The following is a 27,406-nucleotide window of genomic DNA, read 5'->3' on the forward strand; positions in this document are numbered from 1 at the left end:
AATAAGTATTCCTTTAAAATTCTTCTGAAAAGGTGCCCAAATTTGCTCAAAGCTCGACAATAAAGGAACAGCGTTAAAGGGCTATGTGTCCTGTGCAAGGCATGAAAAGACTGTGTGGAATAAAAAGAGGGAGACACCCCTTCAGTTTGACTACCATCCTGTCCAGCATTAAGCCGGCAATTATAGAGCAGACTCTAATTGTGGTTTCTCAAATCCATATAACAGGCTGCTGGGAAGCAGGAGCCACGGCAGCCTACCCTATTATTAGCATCATGCTAATGGACAGTGCATGGAGCCAGTTAAAGATGTGATGCTTTGCTCGAGTGGGGGCCTTCACATTAACCTACACGTCAGACACTCGCAGAAGGCACGTCCGCCCGGGCTTTGCTTTGAGGACTTGAGAGGGTCTGACTGTGAAAGAGCGAGATAAATAATCCATGCTTTAAGTAACGGGGGTGCTGCTGCTAACAGACGGAGCTCGGACGGCTTCGAAAGAGCTTGAAGATGTGTTAAGAGTTTCCTGTCATCCTTTTCTTCTGTCATCCTTCGCCTCGTGCCCTGGACCCCAGAGAGGCCTCGCGCTTGTTTTGCTTGTCCCTCGATCAGCCTGTTAGCGCCCCTGTCAGGTCCCTCGGAAAGAGTCGTCAACCATCTGCCCGTGAAAAGGAGCAAAATGGTTGCTGTCAGAGCATAAGCTCGAGATGAGAGGACGACCCGGGGCTAGAAACGGCTCCAGAGTGATGCAAACAGTAGGGAAAAGGACAGGTCGTGTGGACAGCAGCCAAGGGAGATTGCATGGGAATAGCCATAGGGACAACACTGCAGTGTTTCGACCAGTGGACAGGAGAATCCTCGTACCCACAGTGAAGGACGTCTCCTGAAAACACACCGCGTCCGTGAAACACATGGGTAAAAGAAAAGGACAGTGTCTCGGCCTGAGAAATTACATCTAAATATTAAATGTCGTTTTATAGGAGATTTTTGTTGTTTGTTCATTTGCATATTCAAATTTAAAGGGTTTTTATCATATGACAAACATGTGCACATTATTTTGGGGATCTAGAGCCCACACTGAGAAAGAAGACCACCACTCCATTTGTGTGATGTGTATAAGTCAGAAAACATGGGACTAAAGGGCAGAATGAATGAGATCTGATGTTGTGCTGTTCTTTTTGTTAAATGCAGGCCCTGCCTCCACTCTGAGCATTTCCAATCACAGCACCACACCAAGGAGCACGAATAAACCAAGCAAAACACCCATCACCAGAGTGGAGACATGAGAAAACACAGCCAAACAAGAGCAGAGAATGAGAGAACTGAACAAAACAAAGATGAAACAGATTCTGTGTACCTCTTTGTACAGTGTGTGTGTGTGTGAGAGAGAGAGAGAGAGAGAGAGTGAGAGTGAGAGTGTGAGAGAGAGAGAGAGAGAGAGAGAGTGTGTGTGCGCGCTCTGGGTGTGGCTCGTTATCATTTAAAGGAATAAGGGCAGTTCTGAACACGGCTGACATTCTGACCACAGAACTGTGCTCCTTTCTGAATAAACCTGCTGAGGTCATATCAATAAGTAACTATTAGAGATTCTGGTATTTCATCCTGTTTCTCACGCATCATCTTCTAGATGAAGGCAAATCAACACTGTCCACAATCCTTGCTCTGGATCTGGTTCCTCAGCAGGGAGTTACCTGACGTACAGCAGCAGTTAGACATGCGTCTCTTCTGAGAGGACGAGGTGGTCACAGCTTTACACCACAACATTTCAAACTGTCTACAACCGCACTTTTGAAACGTTACGCAACCCTAATGAAATGGTTTTCTCCTGTCCGCCCGAGCTGATCCATCATCCGCTGGCTCCAGAGCATGGCTAGCCGTATTATTTGATTTGACTTGCAGTTTTGTTAGTTTTATTGTTTTCAGTTTTGCAGTAAAAGCAATCTGCGCTGAAACATATAAATAAATAAATAAATAAATAAAAGACATTCGGACAAATACAAACACGCAGCTATCGATGCTGAACTCGCAGGTTCCCTCCAGTAATCTAGAGTAAACTGGGGGGTTGGGGGTTAAATCATTCCGACTTTCAGGACGGGGTGTGTGTTCTCATCCAGTGACAGCAGATGTTCTAAAGACAGCTGTGGAAAACGTCACTCAATGAAGTGTGAGCTGATGGTGAAACAGAACCCTTTTATCTAAAGCCAGCAATCAGAGTGGCGTCCTGAACCCAACGACGTTGTGTGTTTACGCTTTTGTGAGCCACAGATTTACTGAAATAACAGAGACACCCTTCAAAAAAAAAAGAGACGGCACGAGCGGTGCAACTGCGCACCATAAGCCTCTCAGCTTTGTTCTCCTCCACGGTGCTCAGCGTCAAGGAGCTTTCAAAGAACAATCCTACAGGTGAGTGGAGAACTGAAGAGGAAGCGGATGTCAGAGCTTTACGCAGGTGAGAGACGTAAACCTCAGCTCAAAACTAAAAAAAAAGAGACACCTGAAAAAGCACAAAGCGATGAGGTTGTGATAAAATCTTTGATATGAACCCCCTGCCAGGAGCAGCCACCGAAAACCAATTTTACAAACTGAAAGTCAGCTCCACCTCGAACACTAACTGCACTCTACAGAACTCCGCTAGCGCAGGGGGGACTATGAAGTACAAAGGCACAGCCGCTGTACCTCAGTATCCCAGCCACCCACATGTCCACAACAAAGGACACACCGCTAACAGTGTGCTTCCCCTTCCTACACAGGAAGGAGATGCCTGCTCTTGATTCAGTCATCTTTTAATCCTAAAGAGTCGAGTGAGGAGGAGTGCAACACACACACACACACACACACACACACACAGAGAGAGAGAGAGAGAGAGAGAGAGAGAGAGAGAGAGAGAAAAGGAGAGAGAGGAGAGAGAGAGAGAGGAAATGGCTTTGCACACATCTAGATTTAGATCTGCTGATAACTGTGCTTCATTCATTTTTACCCAGTGTTCAGTGCACTCTCAAGTAGAGTTTTACGTTTACGTTTACTTTGCTTTTTATATTTACATTTTACGACACACGGAAGATGCACAGATTTCTCACAAGTTAGAAGAGTAAATGAGCAGAGTCTGTTATTGGGAAGCGTGCTGAACACGGAGGACAGAGCTAATTTAACGTCTACAAGTCGTGTTCCTTGATGTAGCTTTGCACGCTTTTGACATTCATTCAGACACATTTTTGAGGAAATTCCTGCTCCAGAGAGATGCAAGTTACTGCTTAATGAATGTTTAAATAACAGCTATTCACATCTACTGTGTGACTAAAAATATATATTAAAGAGCACAGTTGAAAACAGATATCACACCTGAACATCACGTCCTGGACTGGTGCACAGACAGAAACAGAACGAAAAAGCCTTGCCTCACGACTTCAGTCGCCATTTGAGCAACTGTCAGGGTTTATTTAAACTCAGCTTTAACTGCAGGAAAAGTCCATTTCAAAGTGCTACGTCCCTCTCTGACACGCTCTGCTGTTTGCGCCTCAAACGACAGACACTGCACCCCGCTCAGCTCGGCCAGGCAGACAGGTGAGTCACACCTGAGAGAGACACGCTCGTCTACTTTCTGCTGAGGAATCGCTCAGCTCTCCACACGCCATGACTCTAATCAGTAATTAGTCCATTCAGGAGCTGACAGACTCTCAAAGGAGGAGGAGGTCCAAGAAGATTCCTCAGCATTCCTCACATCCACTAGCACTCAGTGCAGGAAAACCAGGAGTGAGACGTGAGGGAGAAGGAACGGGTGTTAACCGCACGGCATACGTTCAAACATGAGCCTGTCAGGGCTGAAGATAACAACAACATTAAATTTCATTTAAACCCTTACACTGCAGCAAACACACACACGGCTTATTATGGCACTGTTGAGTGATGAAAGATATTTAAATATTTCAAATAAATAAACAAAGCTCATGAGCCACTGCCTCATCCCCTGGGGAGCAGTCGGGCGACTGATGTCTTGCACGGCTGCATTTCAGCCATGAATGTTGAGGGAGAAGAAAGGCTGTTCTTCACTCTCCTCCAGCCCCATTTTTCCTGCTGTTCCAGCGGACGGAACCAGCTACCTCTCGACCCAAAAGCCCACTTCTCTAACCTTTAGGCCACAGCTGCCGTGAAACTAACACTAATCAAGTAACTGGGGGTGAGGTGTGAAAGCATTCACTGCTCTGTGTTAATTCTTCTTCAATCAGCGAGTTATTACCGACTCCATGGGTCTTGGCAAAAGAGTTCTCTGGTATTTAACCGCTACAAAAACAACCTTGATAAACAGTAAACTACGCTTTACAAATACAGTGCTCACAGATAAAGCTGGCCATTTACAGACTACAACACTCGTGACCAATCAGAGCTCATTATTTATGGTCGCAGCACAAGCACATCCAGTCTGCGGAACTGTGGCCGCAAACAGAAGCTACAATCACAAGCTACAAGTAACTATTAAAAACTCAGAGGTTAAAGGAGGTGGATCACTGCGGAGCTCTCCACAGCGATCAGTTAGTGCTGAGTTTTTGTAGAAACAGGTTAATCCTGTAAGCGGGTGCCTTTCTGTGGGAACATTTAAAAGAAAATGAAATCAATCGTTTGTCACCTCTCCTCAACATCATGAAACAGAACTGGAGCAGTCATCACAATAAAAATAAAGTCTCCCGTCTAAAAAGAACACTGTAATTTACTCTAGCCTCTCTGGACACGGCCTGAGCCCTGGGTGACACACTTCTCGTGTTCGGAACGCGGTGCGGTGCTGGCAGCGCAGAACAGTGTTCCACCAGGTCTTTCAGCTGGGAGCGTCCATCACTGCAACTGCAAGAAGGTTTGAACGAGAAGGTTTTAAAAGACAGAGCAGAGACATCGGTAAAAGGGGGACAGGTAAATGTACAGCTTCATCGCAGAAGACGTAAAAGCTGACACTGTGTATTCTGCATTCAAAAGCTTCAGGCAAATCAGCTCTCCTCAAAACGTTGAAACGTATGTGATGTGCTTCACTGTGTGGGGACAGTAATTACATCAGCAGAAACTACTGACATCTACAGAAAACGGCAGGATAAAAAGGTATTGTGAAAACTAACCAAGGCACTCATTACCATAAGTGACGGTGCTGAATTAAAGAAAAATGCAGCAGTGTAAATGCCATAAACATAGGCTTGACTTAAACTCCATTAAAGTCAAGGGAGCTGACCCAGTTTTAAAGACTCTGCATCGAAGAAACACAGTCTGATTCTCTGACGTTCCTGCAGTAGTTTGAATGCTAAAAACAACAAGTAGACAAAATAAATTTGAGTACGTAATACATTAGAAAATGTAGCAGTAAGTGACAACTAGGAGCAATGATTTCTGAGGTTTAAATCCCGTATGTTGTGTAATGAATAATCAAAAACAACACTTCTTCCTAAGATCGCTGCCAACGAGATGGACGCATTACAGCTTCTACAAGAGTCCTAATTTAGGTTTCGAAAAAGGAGTCAGAAGTATCTGTGCCAAGCTCCGCAAATGAATATCTCCCACCATCTGCTGCAGCGTAAAATCACTGCCCATAATCTCTTTTGTTCGGTTTGAGAGCACTCCTGCAAAAACAACCGGCTCTTTTCCTTCGGCGAGGCCTTACAGGGAAGCTGATCCAACGAGGGCGAGAGGGAGTTCTGAAGCAGTGTCAAATCCACTCTCGCTTCTCAGGGCCTGAGTCCGAACCATGTGGCTCTAAGCCTACAGGACGTTCTTGTCCGGCGCTGACCTCCATTTTGTCGTTCAGCAGCAAAACCCTTAGCCACAAATAGCACCAGAGGGTTAACATTAGCATTCAGTGCTAGTTTGCAGGGCTGGTTCTAACAGAGCCGCTTTTGTTAATTAGCCACGCATTTCAGTAGTAAATGGAGTGTTCTTAGCGCCATTGGCTGTTACCTTCATCAGGAGACGGAGGGAGGGTGAGCGCACAAAAGGAGCTTCAGCGAACTGGTGAAAAATGCTGAGATTTGAGAATTTACTCACTTTATTTTAACAAATAAACTCAAGGAACGCTAAAGCCTTTAGTTTCCCAGAAGCAGAGGACTCCACAGACAGAACCTTCGTACCTGACTGGAAACGTTCTCCTTGTCAATCCAGATCTTATTATTTACAGCAGTAATGTGGCAATGGGGGGAAAAATAATATTGCAAAAGAAACACTGACTTATTGAGAGTCTTTACCAAATACCTTTCTGGATAAAATAGGCTTTTAAGTCAAATGTATGACTGGACTTGGTCAGGCATTATAAGAAAGGCATTATAAGCTTTAGTATCGATCAGTACGAGCTGTGTGGTGTAGCTGCACAGCAATGTTCAGTGTGACATCGCAGGATCTTACTACTGTACTTTCTTCTTTGAAGTAAATAAGTATTTGAAACTACACCTCACTACGACACTGTGTATAGGGTTCGAACATCTCATAAATGAAGGAATGACGACATTAGAAAGAAGCGTATTTGTAAACAATTAATCCTAATTTGCCTAATGTCCTATTTGCATAATTAATACACTACAAGAACTTATTTAAACACCTAACAAACGCACCCCTATATTTCTACCCTTATCTGTGTAATCCTTTAAAAATGTAATGGATCTCACCTCCATTTTGAAAACCCATCTGCAGGAGGGGCCTAAGACTGGATCAGAATACACCCTTCATTCCTTTTTAATTGTGCTCCTAAATGTCCTCACGTCCGAAAACCCCCTCAAAAGCAGCAACAGCTACCTACTGTGTATGAGAAATGTGCGCGTGCTGTGCTTCACTGTCAGTCTGCAACATTTCCCCGCTCTCATAGATCACAGTGCTCTTTGTGCCAGCGCCAGATCCCTGCAGAACGTGCCAAGCAGCAGAACAAAGACCTTGGCCTCCGATCCAGTGGGGGTTGCTGGGTGCCTGTTTACCTGGCCCAGAGAGACAGAATACGACCAGGAGGTGTGTTTGATCACAGGGACAAAAGCAAAGCAAACAAAAACGGACAAAATGTAATCGTACGGTATTCCAGGTTCTCATTAGGACAGTTCCGCTTAAAGAACACTAACTATTCACCACGAGGTGGAGGATGAATGGAATGCAAACAATAGCAGAGGACAAAAAGTGCACAGTTCATCGTTTAGATAAGCTGTCTTTAAATGATGCCAGTGAAGTCAGTCCTGCTGGTGAAGAAATTAACTAGGGAAGTCTTGAGATAGAACGTTCCACCCTCCACAGTACTTCAGACCCTGAGGCAGGACAGTGATGGAAGCGAAAGGAGGAAGAACATTTTGAAGAATTCTTCGTTTAACTAACACTTTAACCAAGTCCCTCTGAATAAACCAGACTTCCCCGCGCGGACCAGCCTGCCTCCTCCCCCCCCCCATGCACGTCAGTCAGTCGGGCTACGCCTTTTCCTTGTTGACAACCGCTCTTTGGAGGGGCTTAGTGTACACAAAGCACAGCGATGAGAGCCGAGAGACACCACACGTGCCAGGGCACAATCACGGCAAGAAAACACCTTTGATCATGAACGTAGACGAAGCGAGCCTTCAGAGCGCCGACCGCTGGAGGACCAGAAAGGTGCCTGAGACGTACGTCTGTTGTGTTTGTCTCTCTCTGTCTGTCTGGTTTGGAACCTACCTGGGAACTGGTGACATGAACGCAGCGAGGTTTGTGAGACATGCGAAACTAGGCAAAGTTCCGGGTGATTTCCCAAACCACACACTCACACGGCGAGGGGAGGCCTGGTGCTCGAATCCAGCGTGCGTTGTTAGAGCACGGAAAGCTCGGGAGAGAAACCACAGCCTCTGGAAATCCCTGTAAAAATATGAGGTAGCCCAAGGCTGACCAAAATGACTTTAAGATCTTAAGAACCACAAATCGTCCATCACTCACAGAAACAAAACCTGCCATGACTGCCACTTCATCTGAATCCAGAGGTCCCTGCATGAAAATGTAAAACGGCTCAAGACCAAAAAACAAAGCCAGGTATTATTCATCTCGTCGTGAGTTCAGAAGCCTATTCTTCGGCTTGATCGGTCACAGCAAGTCTAAGCAGACGTCGCGGGGTGGTATCCGCTTGGTAAACTTCCAAACAGCAAACGCAGGTCAATATGTTTGACAGAAAGCAAAGCGACCGGGCTTTCATTCATCAGCTGATGACCTTTTCTCAACCCCTGGCACGCAAAGCACTATGTAACGATTTTAATCAGGGAAACATTCTCAGACTGCAATATACATGACGTACGGCCTTGATATTGCCCAGACGTGATCCATGTTATAATTACACCTCCTCTGATTCGCCCGTGCTGAGACAGCGGCAATGCCGCCACAAGCAAATCTACATTTCTGTACACATTAGGGATATACGTGATATTTTATTCATGCACGTGTACTGGGGAAGAGAAATGTTATTCCTGGAGCGTGTTAGGGGTGCAGACTTACTGTATTTGTTTTGTAACTGACAGCGGTACGTGTTTATTTTCAAGATGCGGGAAGGTGGAAAGGTCAAAAGACTCAGACTTTATGCAACGGGAAAAACCACAACCAAATGGTACACGGCGACCATGTACATGCCTACGATAAAAACCAAAAAGACTGTGTCTGGAAAGAACTCTTCCTGTAGTTCACAAATCAATTACCATCTAAGTGTTGAATATCCCATGTCAAAACCTTTTTGATGCCTGTCTTGCATTGAAACATTCATATCTAAAGCAGCTGAACGCTATCAAAGACGAAGCACGCTGGTCCATATGGAGCCGGGAGCGTAATGTGCCGTGCCGTACAGTTTGACGTGGATCGGCACCCTGAGGACGGCGCAGACAAAGTCTTAGAGGAAATTAACTATTAAACAGGCCCTTCTTGTTAAATATTCATTCTGATCTTCAACACTATGTAAGACTCCCATCAAGAGGGGCTCTGCGCCTCCCTGCCAGGCGATTAGAGGAAACCCGCTGTTTAAAAGGCAGCCTTTTCACGCCTTCCACAATCGGTCTGGATGCCTTGAGCGGAAATAGGAGAAATCCAGCGGCCTGAAAGCATTCCTGGCAGAGGTCATCTCCTTTTATTGTTTTATGGAAGCGAGAGGAAGAAAGAGCCTTAATGTAGAGGTACGGTATCATCCCTGGGTTAATGCCCTCCTCCGGCGCCCTCATCTGTCTGGAAGTAGAAGCATGGCAGGCACGTTTTGGGAGTACATGTTTGTTGCAATACAAGCAACACACTTCCACAGTCAATTACGCAGTCAAAGTGGAACTAACATGATTACTGACGAAGATAAAGACTTCATAAATGATTGAGAATGCACACAGACTGCCCCACAGCTAACACCGGCACCGTATTTAGATTTTAGCTTATTTATTTATTTTTAAAAAAAAAGGGGGGGGGGGGTGGCTTATGCAGCATTTAATCTAATCTCTCCATGGGGCCGACGAACATTAAATCGGCAGGAATCAACTGATCATGAGTCTGACGAGTACAACCCACCGCACAACAGTCGCTAACAACTTCTTCAAAAAGAGCTACGCCAGGCACCGCGGCTTTGAAGCTGAGGCACCAGTAAAAGAGAAGAGCCATGCTGTCATGCTGGTGGAATTTTCATACCGTCTGAAAACGAATCCCTGGCCTCTGCGTCTCTCTGGGGAACAGACAAATCTTCAGAAATGGGGCATTCTCATGGCACGCTGAAGACTTGAGTGCCTTGTGTTACATTTTGGGGGTGACGGGGCATCGGGTTACAAGTGATGGTCCTTCCAGAGACTCCGCTGAGAAGACTGAACTTATTCACTGGTGTCTCACATACAGAGCTGTCAGCACAGGCAGAGATTTGACAAATAGGTCCAAGAGGCAGAGCTTACTCGAGAGGAGACAAAGCGGAGTGTGGTTCTAAAAGCATTGTAGATGCAGCTCATTCACAGACGCGAACCACAATGCCCACAAGAAACACACGTTTTATTTACTGTGAGTGTAGAAACAAGCTGTTCATTGGGAACTACACTCACAGTCATTCTCTCAGCTCCATTAATCACACAGGAGCGGATTATGATCATCCAGGATCAGACACAGCAGTGCTGGTGAAGTTTTTAAACACTGTGTCCACTCACTGTTCACCTTGTAGATGTAAAGTCAGAGACAGTAGCTCATCTGTCGCTGCACAGTGTGTGTGTTTCATCCTCTAGTCCTTCATCAGTGACACAGGACGCTGTCGGCTTGGTGACACTGAGGGCTTTAAAGACTCCTGCTGTGTCTGATCCACTCGCACCAGCTCAACATAATTATATATATATTTATATAAAACATATTTATATCAGCAGTGTCAATCGATTACAAAATTAATTCACAACAAAACGACTTTCAGGGAGAACTTTAGAATCGAACCGAGATTTTTCAGTGTAGAGTACGAATGCTACTTGTGGCTCAAAAAAGGAGAAGAAACAGGAGCTGTGTCTGTGTTGGCGCAAGGCAGAGCATCAGGACGAAAGGTAAGAGAGTTCTAATATATTTACTACATATTTCAGCATAAATAAATGGTAGTCTACCTTCTGAACTCATCAGTAGTGATGTGTGTTCCCATCGCTTAGATAACACTGCTAATGCGTCATGCTAATTAGTCATGGTCTAATTTTGGGCAATGATTAGCGTTAAAAACAAACGGAAAAGAGTTGTGATAATTTGATAATTTTGTTTATTTACACTCACTCACTCACACACAAATATAAATATAAACAGTTTACAGACTGAGAGATTACAGCATTAATCAGAGCAGATTTATAATTTTTGGGTTGAGACAACAGAGGTCTAAAAACCTCTGCATCACCGGGCAGACGCTAAATTAAACATCGCTGTGCATTTATGACTCCGTTAGTGAACTTGTGAGCTAGTGGCGACATGACGTTGGTGCTGTTTCAGCAATTTCTGACCGCAGTAACATCACACCTCAGCTGATTTAGTACGGCTTTAACTCACTGCTGTAAATAAATCCCCCCAACAGACACTTTTATAATAGGAGACACAATTTAGAAAGAGGTTAATACAATCTGTAACACACAATGTTGAGAATCGCCATTTTTGGTTTTAATGACAGCCATGAAAATGTAAAAACGCTTCGCTCCGGAGACACAATTCTCGTTTATGTTCCAGCGTGCCCCTCGCTCTCCGGCTTTCTGTACTTTGCCGCCGATGCAGCCGTCTTACGCATGCAAATATGGATTTTAAAAATGCATGGGCGCTACGCGGAGGCGACAATCAGTCTGCCTGTCTATGACAGGAAAGATTAAGGGCGAGACGCCTGACGTCAGAGACGGAAGCCACACGGGAGAGAGGAGGACTCCTATTCCTCTAGATCCATCTAAACCCGACAGACAAAAATATCATCTGCATTTCAGAGTCAATAAGAAGATAAAGAAAACACGTAGATAAGGAGTAAACTGCAAAGTGTTCATCGCAAAAGCTCCTCTTCATCATCCTGCAACCCGTTCCCTGAAGTGGGCTCCCTCTTTAAAAGACTCAGCATTAAAATTTCATAGGTGACATCATTACAGGAACTTGGATCCATGTGCATAATCATAAACACAAGCCAATGAAGCAACAACATAAAAGGAAGGCATGCTCCTTTCAAACGACAGCGATCATGCTTTACTATTCAATTAACGTTAAAGCAGAGAGGACAGCCGACGCGAGCGGGACGTGGGGTGTTTCTGTGACTCCGACTAAACACGGGACAAAACAGGAATTATGTTTTATTGCACCATAAAGTACTTCAAAGGGTGATTGGATATGTTTCTTCTGCATGACACGCGTTCCCATTTGCATTAGAATGGCTCTGGTGTGTTTCTTGAGTCATACACGGAGAAGGTGGGGTCCCTTAAAGGGGGTTAAGACGTCTTATCGCACCGGGGAACGTGCAGCATCATTTAACTCCAATCGCAGCTGGAAATGCTCCAATTTATACCATGAATATTTAAATATATAAATATGATTAATGCAGAAAAATGACGTACGTTTGCTCGGCTCTGAATGAACACAATTATTAGTGAAATACATGGACACCATTGAATAAAGCATTGAATGAGTCTGCATTAAAGGTTCACTGCCTTCAGAAATTACAGTCATTATATTAATCATGGCATTTAAAGAGGACATAAAAATAAAAAAAATAAACCTTGTGCTCATACATCGGTGGATCAGGAGTCTACCAACTCTCACACTGTGACACAAGAGCACCTCATCAGCTTTATGGGGGCTGCCCAAGTCCTTCCCCTCACCTGAGCATGTCCAGTCTCAGCTCCTGACCCGTGTTCTTGTAGCAAACGTGGGGTTAAAACGTGTAAAACAGGCATTGACCAGAGCAGAGACGACAGAAAAGGAGAGAAGAAGAAAACAGAACTAAAACTGCAAAAACGAGAGCCAAGGAGGAAGAGAACGGAGCTCCCCTGCGCCTCGCTTCTCACTGCTACATAGGTGAGCTGTTTGTGGCTCATTATCATTTAAAGAAACAGACGCTGTAAACAGACGTTTGAAACACTGCTGTGGTCATTACACACTCACGCATCATGACTGGGTTCATTTGATTGAACTTAAACTTTAAACTTATAGCTTCAAAATCATTGTGAGGTTTGACCTGTAGTACGGAGAACCCAGACTCTTGTTACTGCTCGGGTCTCAGCACTGCAGAAACTGCACTATGTATCTCGGAGGAGGCTAGGAAACCTCGCTTATTATTTTACGATCCCTGAATGATTCAGTAATGAACTTAAAACAGCTCTAAAATCCATGTCATCACCTCAGGTCTTGTCCAACACATTCCACCCTGTAAATTCAATAACGTGGTTCTGTGTGACACACGTGCAGGAGGTGAACAACCACGTTTAAAACGCAGAGACAAGCACGCGAAGCTTTCAGAGCCAAGGAAGCCGTGTTAACTCCGCTCGGCCAAAAACACAACTCCGCATAGCATTCTTCCATTCAGCATCAATTATATTCCGCAGTGCTGACACCTTCAATCAATAACGGTTTGTTTGGTGACAGCTGTGTGAACACAAAAAAAACTCCAGTCTACAGGCGAACAAACGGCTGACTGAGGGTGAAAGGGTGCGGCAGCAGGGAAAATAAAAGAGAAAATATGTAAAAGAAGGAGCGTGAGCCGTGTAGGGGGCCAGGGCACCAGCGGAGCCTTGCTCTGCCTCAGAGAAGCGTGTGGAGGCTTGTGTCTGCGTGCCGTCTTCACACAGCACATCACCGGGAGACCGCCAGACACAAAGAACAACTCAAACCCTTCAGTCACTACAGGGGCATGACACACGGCAACCTCCAGAGCAGCGGCTCACTCTCTGAGAGCACAGGCTGTGTGCATCTGTTATTCCCGATGCTTGAGTGGGAGGATTTTACTTTTGAAACCCCAGCGAAAGGCAGCTATATTTCTGCAGAGTAGAAGAGATAAAGGCGTGTGTTATTAGCCGTCAAACGCATCATTTTCCAACCGTTACTTTCTTTTCAAAGCAATAAACTCTACAGCTGCAGATTCACCAAACACCAACAGCTCCCAATACGTCAGCAACGAAGACAATGTCCCTTTAATAAATGTGACTGGCGTAAATTGATCCACAGAAGATGTTAAATAAAGCAGTGACACCATCACCCTACACTACAGCTTTGATACAACACTTTAAAACAGGGCCACACCAGAGAAGTCAGAGCTTGTACAAAAACATTAACTCATGAATTCATCTTCTGTAACCGCTCCATCCTGATAATTACTGTGGAGGGTCCAGAGCCCATCGCTGTGTGAGGCAGAGACACACCCTGGACAGGACACCACACACACACACACACACACACACACACACACAGACAGACACAGACACAGAGACACACACACTCTCACCCAGTCACCTGTGGACAATGTGGACACACACCAGTGTGCACAGTCTCCTACACTCACCCAGTCATTTACATTTACACCTGTGGACAATGTCACACACACACATACACACACAGTAGGGGAAAACCCATGCAGACACAGGGAGAACACATTTCCTCACTTCTTTACAGACAGTGAAACCCATATTATATTATGTATGTGTTTATTGACTGTAGTGTTGTGAGTGAAGAATGTAGTAAACACAGACAGAGGGTTGTTTGTGTGTGTGTGTGTGTGTGTGTGTGTGTGTGTGTGTGTGCACAGGTTTTACAAAAGAGTTAAATATAACATCCAAAGTCTTCAGTTTCCAGTGATTTGTCCCCAGGGGAAAACTATACTGTGCCGCGATGAAAGAGAAACATACACCAGTCTCTCCAAATATTTCTACTGTTTGTTTCTTTCTCAGGGTTTGACTCACGCCAGCGTTCAGCGTCTCCCCGAGTTCTCACACCGTCCCCGGCTGCTTCCAGACAGGGTTACACTTAAAACACAAAACCACAACATTATTGTGTGCTTACAGCTCATTCCCTCAGGACAGCCCTCGCTTCCTCAGAGGACCTCGACTCTGCTTCTCACGTCAGTCTCAGCCCTCCGAGGTAATGGCACGAAGTGTGTTTGCACGCTAGCACTAATGACAGCAATACTGTGACTGTAATTAGCTGCGATTATTCTAACAGCGTTCGTGATGGAAGTGGCTTATCAGAGAGTGTGAACACCTGTCGCTCGTCAGGTAACACTCAGGACCAGCTGATACCACACTGAACACCAGCAAAACTCTTCCTATGACGGAGCACTCCCGGGATGAGTAATGAGGTTTATGACACATGATTGAGTGAGCACACTAGTAAACACAATGGCTCTTATTTATCAACGCTGCAGACACACCACCAGGTCGAAGGCAGCGGGAGGAGGTACACACTGCTCTGAATTCTTTGCTGTCCTTTGTTAGTTTCATGAATCAGGCACGGAGCTGTGAACGCAGCTGAAGAACCAGTTTCTAGACGTGAAAACAAGCGCTCAAACAACAACACAGTGTCCTTCTGTTTTTCCAAATGTGTTCTCAGCACATTCATTCATTCATAACCAGATTCACTGGGCTCAAGACTAGGAAAAGACCCTGGACAGAGCACCAGCTCTTCACAGGACATCACACACTCATCCAGTGACTCTCTCACACACACACACACACACACACACACACACGTCACCATTTCACTCACTCTCTCAACTCACTTGCGGACCATATCACACTCCAAAACAGGCATTCATATATACCTGTGGACATTTTCACACACACACACACCTTTGGACATTTCCACACACACACACACACACACACACACAACTGTAGGCTATTCCAAAAACTCTGACTGTCACACACCTGTGAACAGTTTACACACTCACGCAGTATTCACACACACACACACACACTCACACACACTCACACACACTCACACATTCACAGAAACTCAAAATGTAATTTGATCAGTTTTCCAAACTTTTGCAGCCGGCTGCATTTAACATTGGAGTCCAACGACACAAACACTGCACGCTGCAAATAAACTGCAGCCTCAAAAAAAAAAGAGCCGCTCGTGCTCTGACGTGGAACGTGAAGGAAGAGCTCTTTAGAGGAATCCACCTTTGCTTTGATTTGTTTAACGTTTGTAAGTGTTCCTCGAATGAAGAGCGGTGTCTTTGATCACAGCAAACAGCACTCGAGCCCTGGCTGGGACTTCCAAAAGAAGAAAGGGGGTTAAGACAAAAAAAAAAAAAAAGAAAGAAAGAGAAGAAGAAGAAGAGCTGGCACCACATCTGAGGCAGTTTCTCTCCTCCTCTTCTTTTATTTTCCTCTTGGGGAAACTAAACACGGGCAGAAGGGCGGGGGGGGTTCTGCCTGCACTCAGGTGGAGGTGTGTCAAGGTGAGGGGCTGGAAGTGGGGCAAAGATTAAAGGAGACACTATGGCGACCCTGCGGCAGGTGACTGGGTGTCACTCTGCAAACACTGCGGCTGTGTGTGTGTGTGTGTGTGTGTGTGTGTGTGTGTGTGTGTGTGTGTAATTATGGCAAAAGAAAATTGCGCTCTTAGCCAAAACAAAGAGAAACAAAAACAACTCTTAGCATCACGCAGACTGCACCGTGAGCACGTCTGTAATGTGAAGAAGCCTGAACTCCAGAGTCTATATCACACCACAGTTTAACTCTTTCAACCCCAGGGTTGTTGTAGGTTTTTAAATGATTTACAGATCTAGTCTAGTCCAATCTGAATTCAACTAAAGTTTCAATCCTTCTGTTCCGAAAGTCAAGAGACCCATGACCAATGTGTTCCACGAATGTGTTTCTCAATTTAAATCACGAAATATCTCTGATTCAAGTTAAACGTCACGTCTGAACCTGTGGCTGTGCTCCAATATCAAATGAAAAAGAGTGCAGCAAACAACAATTCTAACGGAACAAGGACAAACACACAACAGATAACTGCACAAATGATCGGTAACATTATTCACATGAAGCTGAAGTACAGTTTGATTTATGTGAGAGCGCAAAGATGAGGTTAAATGCAGCAAAACTGACACAAACGAGAACGGAGAAGAAAGAGAACAGAGTGAAAACGGCTAAAAACCAGAGCTTCTGCTCCTCGCTCCTCACTGCTGTGCGCTCGGGGTCGGGGTGAACAGCGAGCGGCTCATTATCATTTAAAGGAACAGGTGCTGAAACGGGCTGCTCTGAACAGGGCTGTTTACACAGGGGGGGGAGAACGCTGCTGTGGGGTTGGATCCTTGTGGTGTTTTGATTGAAGCAGGACCCCAAACTGTGTTCTTCGCTGCATGTGGAATATGTGCCTTTAATACATACACATTACAACGTAAATCTGAAAATACTCCAGCCTGTGTACACAAACAAAACAAATCTGACTTACACCTCTATATAAGTTTAACATAAACACGACTCACTTTTCAAACCTTTAATCTTTAAGAAAACAGGACTCCAGCGAAGCCCTGAGACACTCTTGTGCAACAGAGGCTCACTATGGTTGCGTTTAAATCGTTAAGTATGGGACACATGGGCCAGTAACCAAAGCAGTGCTTTGAACAGGAAGTGAGACAGAGGAGCAGACAAGGTCTCTTTCGAGTCTGCCACGTGTGGAGTGAAGTTCTGCTGCAAATGCCAACGGCCAGCCACAAGAAAGCCATCTCCATAGCCTGGGCCTGTACGCCTAGATTAAATGTCTTCAAAGGCCACGGACAGCCTATTAGTCTCCAGAAGCCCGGAGAAGGCCATCCACACAGAATAAAGCATACCAAAGCGAATACTTCGACAAACAAGATCCACGCTGGTTATTTTTGGAGGCAGCAGCAGGCAGTTCAGACTCGAGCTTCCCTGGGACTTTACATGTAAACTATCATTTATTTAAAAAGTGTGGGTGATGCCGGTCTGCGGGACACGTGACTGATAGAGCAGAGACTAAATACAACCCCCCTCGCTGTTCTTGCTCAGTTAGGACTTCAAAGAACAGACATCAAACAGCAACAGCAGGTCCATTCATCCTGCTTCACTTCTGGAGCGTCCAGCAAAAAAACTTCTTTTCCCCCCTCTTTTAAATTTTCAAAAAGTGTAACCTGAGAGCACAGTGTTCCCTCGCTTTAGTTTCTGCGCAGCTTCAACTCGCAGCAGTCGTCTCACGGACAAGGGACAACAGCTAAATAAAGCACATGATAAAAAGATGAATAGCAAAAAATATCTGAGCCACACTTAGAAAGATATCGATAGACTTCTCCATTTTAGAAACGTCTACAACATTCGAGTCACACCATGACTCTGTTAAAGCAAAGCACGGGATGTTTCTAAGCACCTGGGTAAGACCTGTCAACAACAGCTTTATCATTTAAACGAGGACCTGTGTGAGTACGTATGCCTTTGTATTACACACATTTCTATTATGGGCCCAAAAATATGTGTGTGTGTTCAGTCTGTGTTTATTCACTGTGGTTGGTTCTGATTGTTTTTCTTTTTTCCTCAATATCTTCGCTGTTCAAATAAAATCATGCATCTCCATTTCTGTGGATATTTAGTTTCCTACATCATTCAAACACAGCAGCTGTCTGTTCATTTCATGACGAATGAACCAATAAAGATGCTCCAAAAGTTATTATTTTTCTTTGGACGATGATGTGTTCATGTGAAGATCAATGACCCTTGAACAAAGAAGAATTATGACTTTTCCCTTTAATGATAAATAATAAAATAACCGTTTTTACATCCAAACTGAGGAAACCAAGAGCTATTATCAGAACTCACACACATCAGTGGGGATCTATAACAGAGAGAGAGACCAATCAGAGACGAGTAATCACTGCTGTGTACGTGACAACAACCACAATTAAACGACCACCTGGTGCCATACGTTCAACTTTTAAAAGTTAATACCTGATCTTCTCTGTCTACTTTTTTAAAACAGACACTGGTCTTCGGTTTAAACTGCGATGGTGACATTGACCACAATGAAATATTGACCCCAAACTGTTCAGCCGTAGTTTAGACGTAAAGTTCTACAGCAGCTCAAACAAGTTCAAGCTTCTGCCCCGAAACCAGACCAAAGCAGCAGTCCGTAAAGTGTCTGTGGAAATAAATTCGGAATTGTATTTTACTGAATATTCCGAGGAAGTGTCTTGCACTTGAGTTTCGCTTCATTACGGTAGTTGCACTTAACGTCCCGGACAGGTGTTTTGGTGTTTTGCGCTGAGTGTGCGAATACTGTTGATAAACATAACAGATGGTTCCCTTTCACATGCTGCATTTCTGAAACGCTCTCCAATAAACTCTCAGAACATAAAAAAGGAGACGAAGAAAAGGCTGCCAAACCCTAATGAAAGCCAAGCCAATGTCAAAACACCAATATGGGTTTAGTTTGAGAACGGAAAATCAAAGTGGATTACTGACGTGAACTCAAGCGATCTGTATTACTTTCATGTACCTCCCTCTCTCTGCCAAATTAATTAGCTAAATAGAAGCCATTTAGTCTCAGTGTGTCATCCGCGAGCTTCGCGACTCTAACAAACGGCGCTTTTCAATCCATTCTGAGGCGCTGGCGACGTTTCAAGCAGGAACAGCCTTTCCAACTGTACTCTTCATTTGAATTTACTTTAACCCCCCGAGCCCCGAGGCCTGGATCGGCCGGATACAGCAGCGCTGAAAGAATTAAACCCTGTAAGAGTTTGAGAAGCACGTCATGTGCTGATCTATATCGAGGCCCTGAGGCAGACGACAGAAGGATGACACCCAGTACTTTACCTGCTCCGAGCGTGGAAAAGGGGTTTCAACACTAACGATTAACTTCCTCTCTGCTTTTCAGACCGCTGTCAACCCTGGGACTACTTTTCATACCTGTCTGTTGTACGTTGGGCCAGACACTGCAGCGAATAAAGAAACATTATTGAACTTCACCGGTCGGTGTTTCCTTTTCATTCTTAAACAAGCAAATATTATATGGTGCATATTAAATAAATAAACAAACAATTTACTGCACTTTAATACAGTGCTCTGGATCCCACCAAGCCGTGTGAAACAGAAAGGCATCTTGGGAAAGAGGCATCTGATTCTTCTCTTGACTTCTGACAAGCCCTGCCCCTCATCTGTGTCTATCCAATCACAGCGCTTTGTGTGAGAGCGTAAAAACGAGGTTAAAATGAACAAAACAGACACGATGAGCGCAGAGAAACTGAGTAAAAACCGAGAAAACGAGAACGGAGAAGAAAGAGAACAGAGTGAAAACGGCTAAAAACCAGAGCTTCTGCTCCTCGCTCCTCACTGCTGTGCGCTCGGGGTCGGGGTGAACAGCGAGCGGCTCGTTATCATTTAAAGGAACAGGTGCTGAAACCCACAGCTCTTAAGAGGGAGAACACTGCAGGTCATAGATGTTTAAAGATCCCAGACTTGTGTTCGCACGTGGAGAAGTATAATACGCCCCGTTTAAGAATTCCAGGTGCCCACAGTCTTGTGATGGGCACTGCATGTTCTGCATTAAAAATCTCAGCTCATCAATCTAAACTGATTTTAGCTTCCCTCAAATTCCTACCAGCCTTTTTTTTATCCACATACTTCCTTAGAGACGTGTTGTGGCTGACATCAGTGTTAACCTTTACATTCAGCACCACAGGAAATGATGATCAGGTGCGAGTCTATCAGAGCACTAATAAGCAGTTGCTGCAGCATTGTTGAAATGCCATGTAGGTTCAGGTCTGATGTGAAGTGCGATGCGACTCCTCTGTGCAGCCGGAGAGAGCCGAGGTGAGCCCTGGAGGCAGAATGTGGCGGCGTAATCACGGCCTTCTCCCAATTACAGGCCACGTCTGAGCCTTAATGGAGTTCAGGCCAGGGCTGAGGGGAGGGACGACCATTCCGGTGATTTCTGAATGCACGGACAGCATTCCTGCACGGAACGCCAGAGAACGGAGCACTAAAAAACCGGACTGATTACTGAGCGACTGGATGAGTGCCTCTGTAGTCTCTGTTTATTTTTAGCTTGGCGAAAGCTTTCGGAAGGAAAAACAATCAAAGCATCGCAGCCAGTCGGCTGCTAACGCAACCCCTATCACCGCCCGAAACAGCGACTCTGTGATACGCAGCAGGAGAAGCGAGCAAAACAGCCAAAATGTAGAAGCGGGATACACTCCCCCCGCTCTCTCTTTCTCTTTATCCATCTCAAAGTGCACCATGAGGGACCACACTGAGCGCTAGTGTTTGTGTTTGTGTAATGCGTAATGAAACTCTATTGGGCGTCGCAGAAGGAGCTGAAGCTCTGCCAGCCGCTGAAACGAGGCTTCATCCATCTCGCTGAATATAACCAAAACAATACCAAATATCAGCGCTCTGCCAACAGCTCGTTACTGCGGCTGGAGTGCTTTAGTGTTGAGTGCAGCAGAGAGGCTAACAACCGTGCTTTCTAAAAACATGCAGGATAATAACTCTGTAATTATGGACCCTTTACCAAGGCTCCAAATCCAAACAACTGACCTTTGCCAAACAATGTTAACACCACAAGGCAGAGGGCTGTGGGGTAATCTGCTCTACCACTCGCAGTGCCTGTCTTCATTAACTGACAACAATGACTGCCTCCCTGGAGAAATCTGCAGATCCTGTCAAAACGCAATCACGCATCAGTACGAGTACGATGACCCAACTGCATTACTTTCTCACTCCACGTTAAGATTCATTTATTACTGATTTCAATAATATTTTAAGGGACACTGGGTCGTGTTGTTACCTTACAATCACGGTGTTTCTTCACTGATGTGTAACTGGGAGTGCCACTGAGTTTGCTGCTCTGAGCTCAGCACGGCAGAATCTACAATACATCACTTTTGGAGGAGGGTAGAAAACTAATCCCCTTGATTACAAGAAAGTGCTGTAAATGTAAATTACACTCTGCAACACTGTGTGGAGCCCAAGCTCAAAAAATGTGAAATCTTTCCTAGTGTTCTTTTTAAATCTCATGCCCATATTGTTCCTCTGAATACAATAGTCAGGTTGTAAAAGCGTAGTGGATAACACCCCGGTCTTCACACTGCAGACTCCTCACAGGAAGGTACTTTTTAAGTTACTGTCAATAAGTGCATCTCACCAGCACAACTCCAAAAACATCAAAGTGGTCCACTAACATACGGCACGCGCTACGTGTCATACTGTTTTTCTCAGTGTGAGAGGGTCATTGTGGCCTGCTACTTAACATCAGGTTGCTACGCTCATGTAGAAGGCTGTGTGTGTGTGTGTGTGTGTGTGTAGTGACTGACCTGGTTAATGGAGTTTGCCATACACGAGGAAAGGCCTGTTCCAATTGAGGCCAATGCAAAGGTGATGGGGTCAAAAGGCACTGGAGCCATGGCGTATCCTGCTGCTGCTGTCGTAACTACAAGCGCTGAGGAGAAGGCAGATAAACAAATGTCATATTAAAAATCATTTTACAAAACTACTGCATTTGATTTATTTAAGAAAACATCCAGGTGTTACAAGGTTAGATCAATGATAAACATATATTCATATATTTAAAAAGAAGGAAACAGAATATATAAAGGAAATATAAAGAAAGAAAGAAAGAAAGAAGGAAAGAAAGAAAGAAAGAAATTTAAAATCAACCATAAAATTTTAAATGGTCTTTCGACTAAAAAAATAGCACACATCAAATGACTCAACTGTACAAAGGTTTTTCTTTTCTTTCCCCTCCATTTAATGAATAATAAATGAAAAAAAATATGACTGGTTCATATTCTTTACATCACCTTTACTAACTATTTATAACAAAAGAGCTGCAAGAATTAAAGCAAAACAAATACATTTTAATCATAGATTATCATCGGAAAAGCCTTTTCTTCAGTATTTATCTGTTAAATTTATTAGTTCATTCATTTAAATTTTTATCAAATATTAACTGTTGGTTCCTCATGAATGGTTTCTAGTGGGGCACTAATTAGTGCAGCACCGGGTTTGTTTTGAAGAGCGAGGGAGAAAGCAGCATAAAGCGAGCGAGGGCGAGAGAGAGTGTTTGGACATGTGTCTGTCATCTTTTTTCAATAAAAAATTCAATAGCTCAATGACTATCTGTTTCCATGTGTTTATACTAGAGATGCGCCGATCCGATAATCAGTATCAGTCCGATTCGGGCCTAAATTGCTGGATCGGATATCGGAAAGGAACAAAACATGCGTCCGATCCATTAAATATAAAAATAAAATCTTTTTGGGGGTGAAATTTGCAACATGCCGTAAGCCAATGTTGCACTTTCGCATTAGGACCGGCAGCCGTCACGTGACGGAGCGACTGTTGTGAGAGGCCTGTAAACACGTCAGCAGTGTGGAGCAAGACCTCCGAGTGTAATTAGTGTAGTGCTACTGTCTCACGAGGTGGTAGCAGTGTTGGGAACTTTAACACCACGAACATGATTAAACACTTACAGAAACACCACGGAGTACACTGAATTTATCAAGGCCTCGAACGCTAAGAAGAAAACAAACGCTGCTGGAAAACATTTTTTCAAAGCAATTATTTTTTTCAAAATATCGGATTAGTATCGGTATCGGCAGATACCAAAATGTAAAATATCGGTATCGGACCTAAAATAGTGGTATCGTGCCATCCCTAGTTTATACGAAGGGCTCCTGCACTGTGGTGGTCGAGAGTATCTTTGTCGTTTAACCTGCTTTGTGAGTGTGTGTGTGTGTGTGTGTGTGTGTTTACACCATCTGTGTGTACTGAGCGTCACTGATGTTTTAAATTTGCTTTCAACCTTTTTAAAAAAAAAAAAATTAAAAGGAAATGTAATCCCTTTAAACTGATTTCTGTAGAAACTGTGAACAACGTGCACAAAGCACACACAGTTGTGTATTTACAGGGATCAGAGCATATGCCCAAGCACAAAAAAACACCAAATTATCAGTTATTATAACATTAGCTAAAATACCAATGTTGGACCGAAAATAATGACGAAAAGAATCCAATATCAGCAAATATTATATCTGCCACCAATACATGGTGCATCACTACATTAAACCCATGTCAACCATCGCATTCACACTGTGATACGATACGACACACACAACACAGGCGTCCCACATTATGAAGTGTTTTTTTTATTGTAAAACTCTTTTCTTTACTCAATTCAACTGAGAATATAAAGAAATATGTGTAAAACCTAAATCTAAAACACTACCTTAAAAAACATCTGAGATTCCCTCAGAATATTTATCAGAAACACCAGAGATTGATTTATTTACAGCACTGACTTCTGGGCTCCCCTCACTCCCAGAGAGGGAGGGAGTGTACGGACTATTTTAAGCACACACACACACACACACACACACACACGAGGTTTTAGACCACTGTACAGTACTCAACAGCAGACAGCACGGCATGTAAGACACAAAGTGGTATGGACTCAGATACAAAATGACTTCCCACCGACGGTTTCTACTGATCTCTAAGGCATGGATTTATGTTTTTAAAATTGTGAACTTCGCAAAGAGCAGTTTTCCATTTGTTTGCTTACTGTTTATTGCAAATGTTATTCATTCACGTGTTTATTGTTCTAAAAACTACAACTCATTAAAAGAAATATCAAACTGTTCTGTACTCCCTGAAAGAACCCATTTATGCTTTATAGAGTGGGTCCCCCACATGGAGGTTGCCATGTATGAAACATTATCTACAGGATCGCTGATAGTTCTAGGCCACTAGGTGGCAGTATGATGACTGCTGCATATCATGAAGAACCATAATTACAGAACACAACTGACTGTCCCTTATTTTCTTGTAATAAACTGAGAGTGAGCGTTCGGTCACACCGTACCTGTGAGCTTGATTTTGGAGAGGCGAGCATAAATTCCAGGTAAATCCGAGGAGTTCACCCTCAGTTCTTTCCATTGTCTGGCCTCTAGACGAGCCTGTCTGTCTGCCTCGGGTTCATCCTCTATGTTGGAAGCCTCTCTGCCGGGTGCCACCACACCAGACTCTGGTTTAATGGCCGGGATCTGCTGGACCTGGATGATGGAGTCATCTCTCTCGTCCAGCATGGAGGTCACAGGCTCCTGTTTAGGTCTGGCTCTCTGGCTTAGACCTCTGATGTTACTCGTCACATACTGTAAGAGATGCACAGGAGAGGCACAGTGTCTTATACGAGTCAGTCTTAGGCCTTTGGCTGGTTAGATAAGTATAAACTTCAGGGGTTAAAGTAGGTGCTGGGTAATTAATCGAAAACTAACTGAAATCGAAATTCAGAATTCTAATCAACAAAATCTGGTCTATAACGATTATATAGATTATTGTTTTATTCTGTTGTGTCCCCACTGTGTGTTCATGTGCTGTCCCTTTAAAACCACGCTACCAAGCTGTAATCACATGATTCTGCCCCCTATCTGCCACATGGAGGAGAACCTAAACACCGTGTTGTGTTCTGACTTTAATTAAGATGAGACTGAACAAAGAAGACAAATCTAAACGCTGGGAAAAAAAAGGTTCAGCCAAAGCCCAATGACACACCAAATATAAACAGTGCTCAGAAAACGAGAGAGGAACAAGCTCCCAGTGACATTAGAAACACTATCCCAGCTTTAACACTGGAGCATATTTACAGCACACGCCTCGTCACTGAACTGTGAGGGTCACGAATACAACAACAAACTAATTGTTCATTAATCGTAATCGTGGTAAAATGTACAATAAATCGTGATATTTATTTGTGCTCATATCGCGCAGCACTAGGTTAAAGAGTGAACTAAAAGTCATGAATTTAACTCTCCAGGTGATCTGTTGATCCAATTAAAACAGTACTAAACTTTTCCACTGCATGGCACCTACTCTTCTGTACTCTACTCTACTCTGTTATTTTTGCTTTTTTTATTAGGCAAGTGTGGTACCTGGAACTGGGTACTTTTTTTTAAGTCCCTGTTTGCTTGTGCTTCCAAGTGAGCCAAATAGGGACAAGACATGTAAACCCTGCAGAGCACTACAGAGCACCAGCAGAACAACAAGGAACGAAGAAACTCTACTGCTCTCTCTGAACTGATGACAGCACTCTGATCTGTCCCTAACAACAACATGGTAGCACCACCTCTGCTGCAGTTCCCAAAACCTGCTGTTCCTGTGAGAGACTGTGTCTTGAGACATCAACTACATTTCAGTGGGGGGCTGTGGTAGCGGAGGCACAAAAAATACAATATAATGCCTTTCCAGAGACCTGCACCAGACTTAAGAGCCCTTATGAAAATCTTACCTGTCGCTTCAGGAAACTCAGGTGCTGGAAAGTGATCCAGTGTGCTTGGCTTCTCCTGCAACGCTGAATAAGGCTTTTCACATCCAGGTGATTTCTTGGTGCATTTAGTAATAGTTTATGACTCACACTGGCACCAGCCAAACCTGCAGAGACATAACCGCACATCGTATATGAACACCCTCCAATCACCCGACTGAGCATGCCTTAATGGACAAACTTCACAGACAAATAAAAGCCATCAGAAAGCTCACACCAACTACTACTATTTCGGTTAGGCCTCACATAAGATGCTACAGCTCTGAATTTACGAAACAATTCTATTCAACTACAGGGCCATTAGAAAGGTCACAAAATCATGTTGGATGGATCACAAAAGCCTTTCAAATACACGTGAACTCAGGATAATATTCACCCCTTTCAGGAGCCATGGCTCTCTAACACATCCTCAGGAACCCTAGAGAGTACTCAATTTTTACTCTGGGCCAGATTCACTAAAAATATCTGAGAATCCACGAGGACCATTTCCCCACACACTGCTCTAGGGAAAGGCTCGTCACTGGGCACGGTGACTACAGGCTGAATGTTTGTACTTTGGGATTTAGACTGATGCGTGCATTTAAACATAGATATTATTCTAGAATTCATGACAACTAACACCAAACACAGGGTAAAGCCATGCACGTAAATACGGAGGTATAGTAAATAGAGGAACAAGTCTGATCTATATACACCAATGAGCCATAACATTATGAGCACGCTTGTTTCTAAAGTCTCTGTCCATTCTCTCAGCTCTAAAAGGAGCTTTCTGTAGTCCCACAATGACACACTGTAGTCCATCTGTTGCCCTGAACATTTTATTTTCCCCTTTCACTCTGATTATCAATGGATCTGACACAGCAGCGCTGCTGGAATTTGTGTCACTCCTGGACCAAAAATAGTTCACCAACTAAAAATATCCAACCAAAATCATTCAGCACTAGAGGACGATATCTACATCTTTACATCTACAAGGTGGACCACCGAGGGAGGAGTGTCTCACAGAGTGGACAGAGAGTGGACACAGGGTTTAAAAACTCCAGCAGCACTGCTGTGTCTGATCCACTCTACACCAGCACAACACACACTAACACACCACCACCACGTCAGTGTCACTGCAGCGCTGAGAATGATCCACCACCACATCACACCTGCTCTGTGGGGGTCAACAGTCTGTAACTGTAGAATTATATGATGACCCTGTTTGGCCAGTGGATCTGACAGAATGGACAGAGAATGTAGAAACATAGTAGTTGTGTTAATGTCGGTGATTGGTGTTTCTCCTACATCTCAGTCCAGAGGAAGTTGGAGGGGAGGGGAGTAAACGTTAAATATGGCAGTTTTTAAACACACCATTTTCACAGGTTCATTTCTATGGACAAAATAAAACGGAAAAAATAAACGTGGAACATAAACCATCTACAGCCCTAACCCTTAGCTCAAAATACACAGGCTCATCTGTCAATCGAGTAATGAATAAACGTTAATAATAGACGAAGACAAAAAAAAAACGCATTAAACTGAATAGAGGTGTTCGTTTCTGATGGTAGACTATTTCATGCTGCAAATATGATTAAATATTCCTCTCTCTCTCTAAGGTCACCGTTAGCCTGTCAGTAAGCTGTGTTTAAATTGAGCCTATGCTAAGCTAAAAACGTACCACGCTACGACCGGGTTAAAGCAGGTGTGATTTTAG

At 44.1% G+C, this 27,406-nt stretch overlaps 1 protein-coding gene across 1 annotated transcript in view; it reads right to left on the reverse strand.

Moving 5' to 3' along the window:
* Nucleotides 1–27,406, reverse strand: part of cox10 (cytochrome c oxidase assembly factor heme A:farnesyltransferase COX10) — a 50,054-nt gene that overhangs the window by 22,337 nt on the left and 311 nt on the right. Inside the window, exons 2-4 of the mRNA XM_066664947.1 lie at nucleotides 25,675–25,817; nucleotides 24,253–24,541; nucleotides 21,704–21,828 (exon numbers count right to left, since the gene is read on the reverse strand). Of these exons, the coding sequence (XP_066521044.1) occupies nucleotides 21,704–21,828; nucleotides 24,253–24,541; nucleotides 25,675–25,817 (557 nt within the window). The remainder of the gene's footprint in view (nucleotides 1–21,703; nucleotides 21,829–24,252; nucleotides 24,542–25,674; nucleotides 25,818–27,406) is intronic.

The sequence above is a fragment of the Hoplias malabaricus genome, chromosome 3 (genome assembly GCF_029633855.1).
Source record: "Hoplias malabaricus isolate fHopMal1 chromosome 3, fHopMal1.hap1, whole genome shotgun sequence".
Taxonomy (NCBI): Eukaryota; Metazoa; Chordata; class Actinopteri; order Characiformes; family Erythrinidae; genus Hoplias; species Hoplias malabaricus.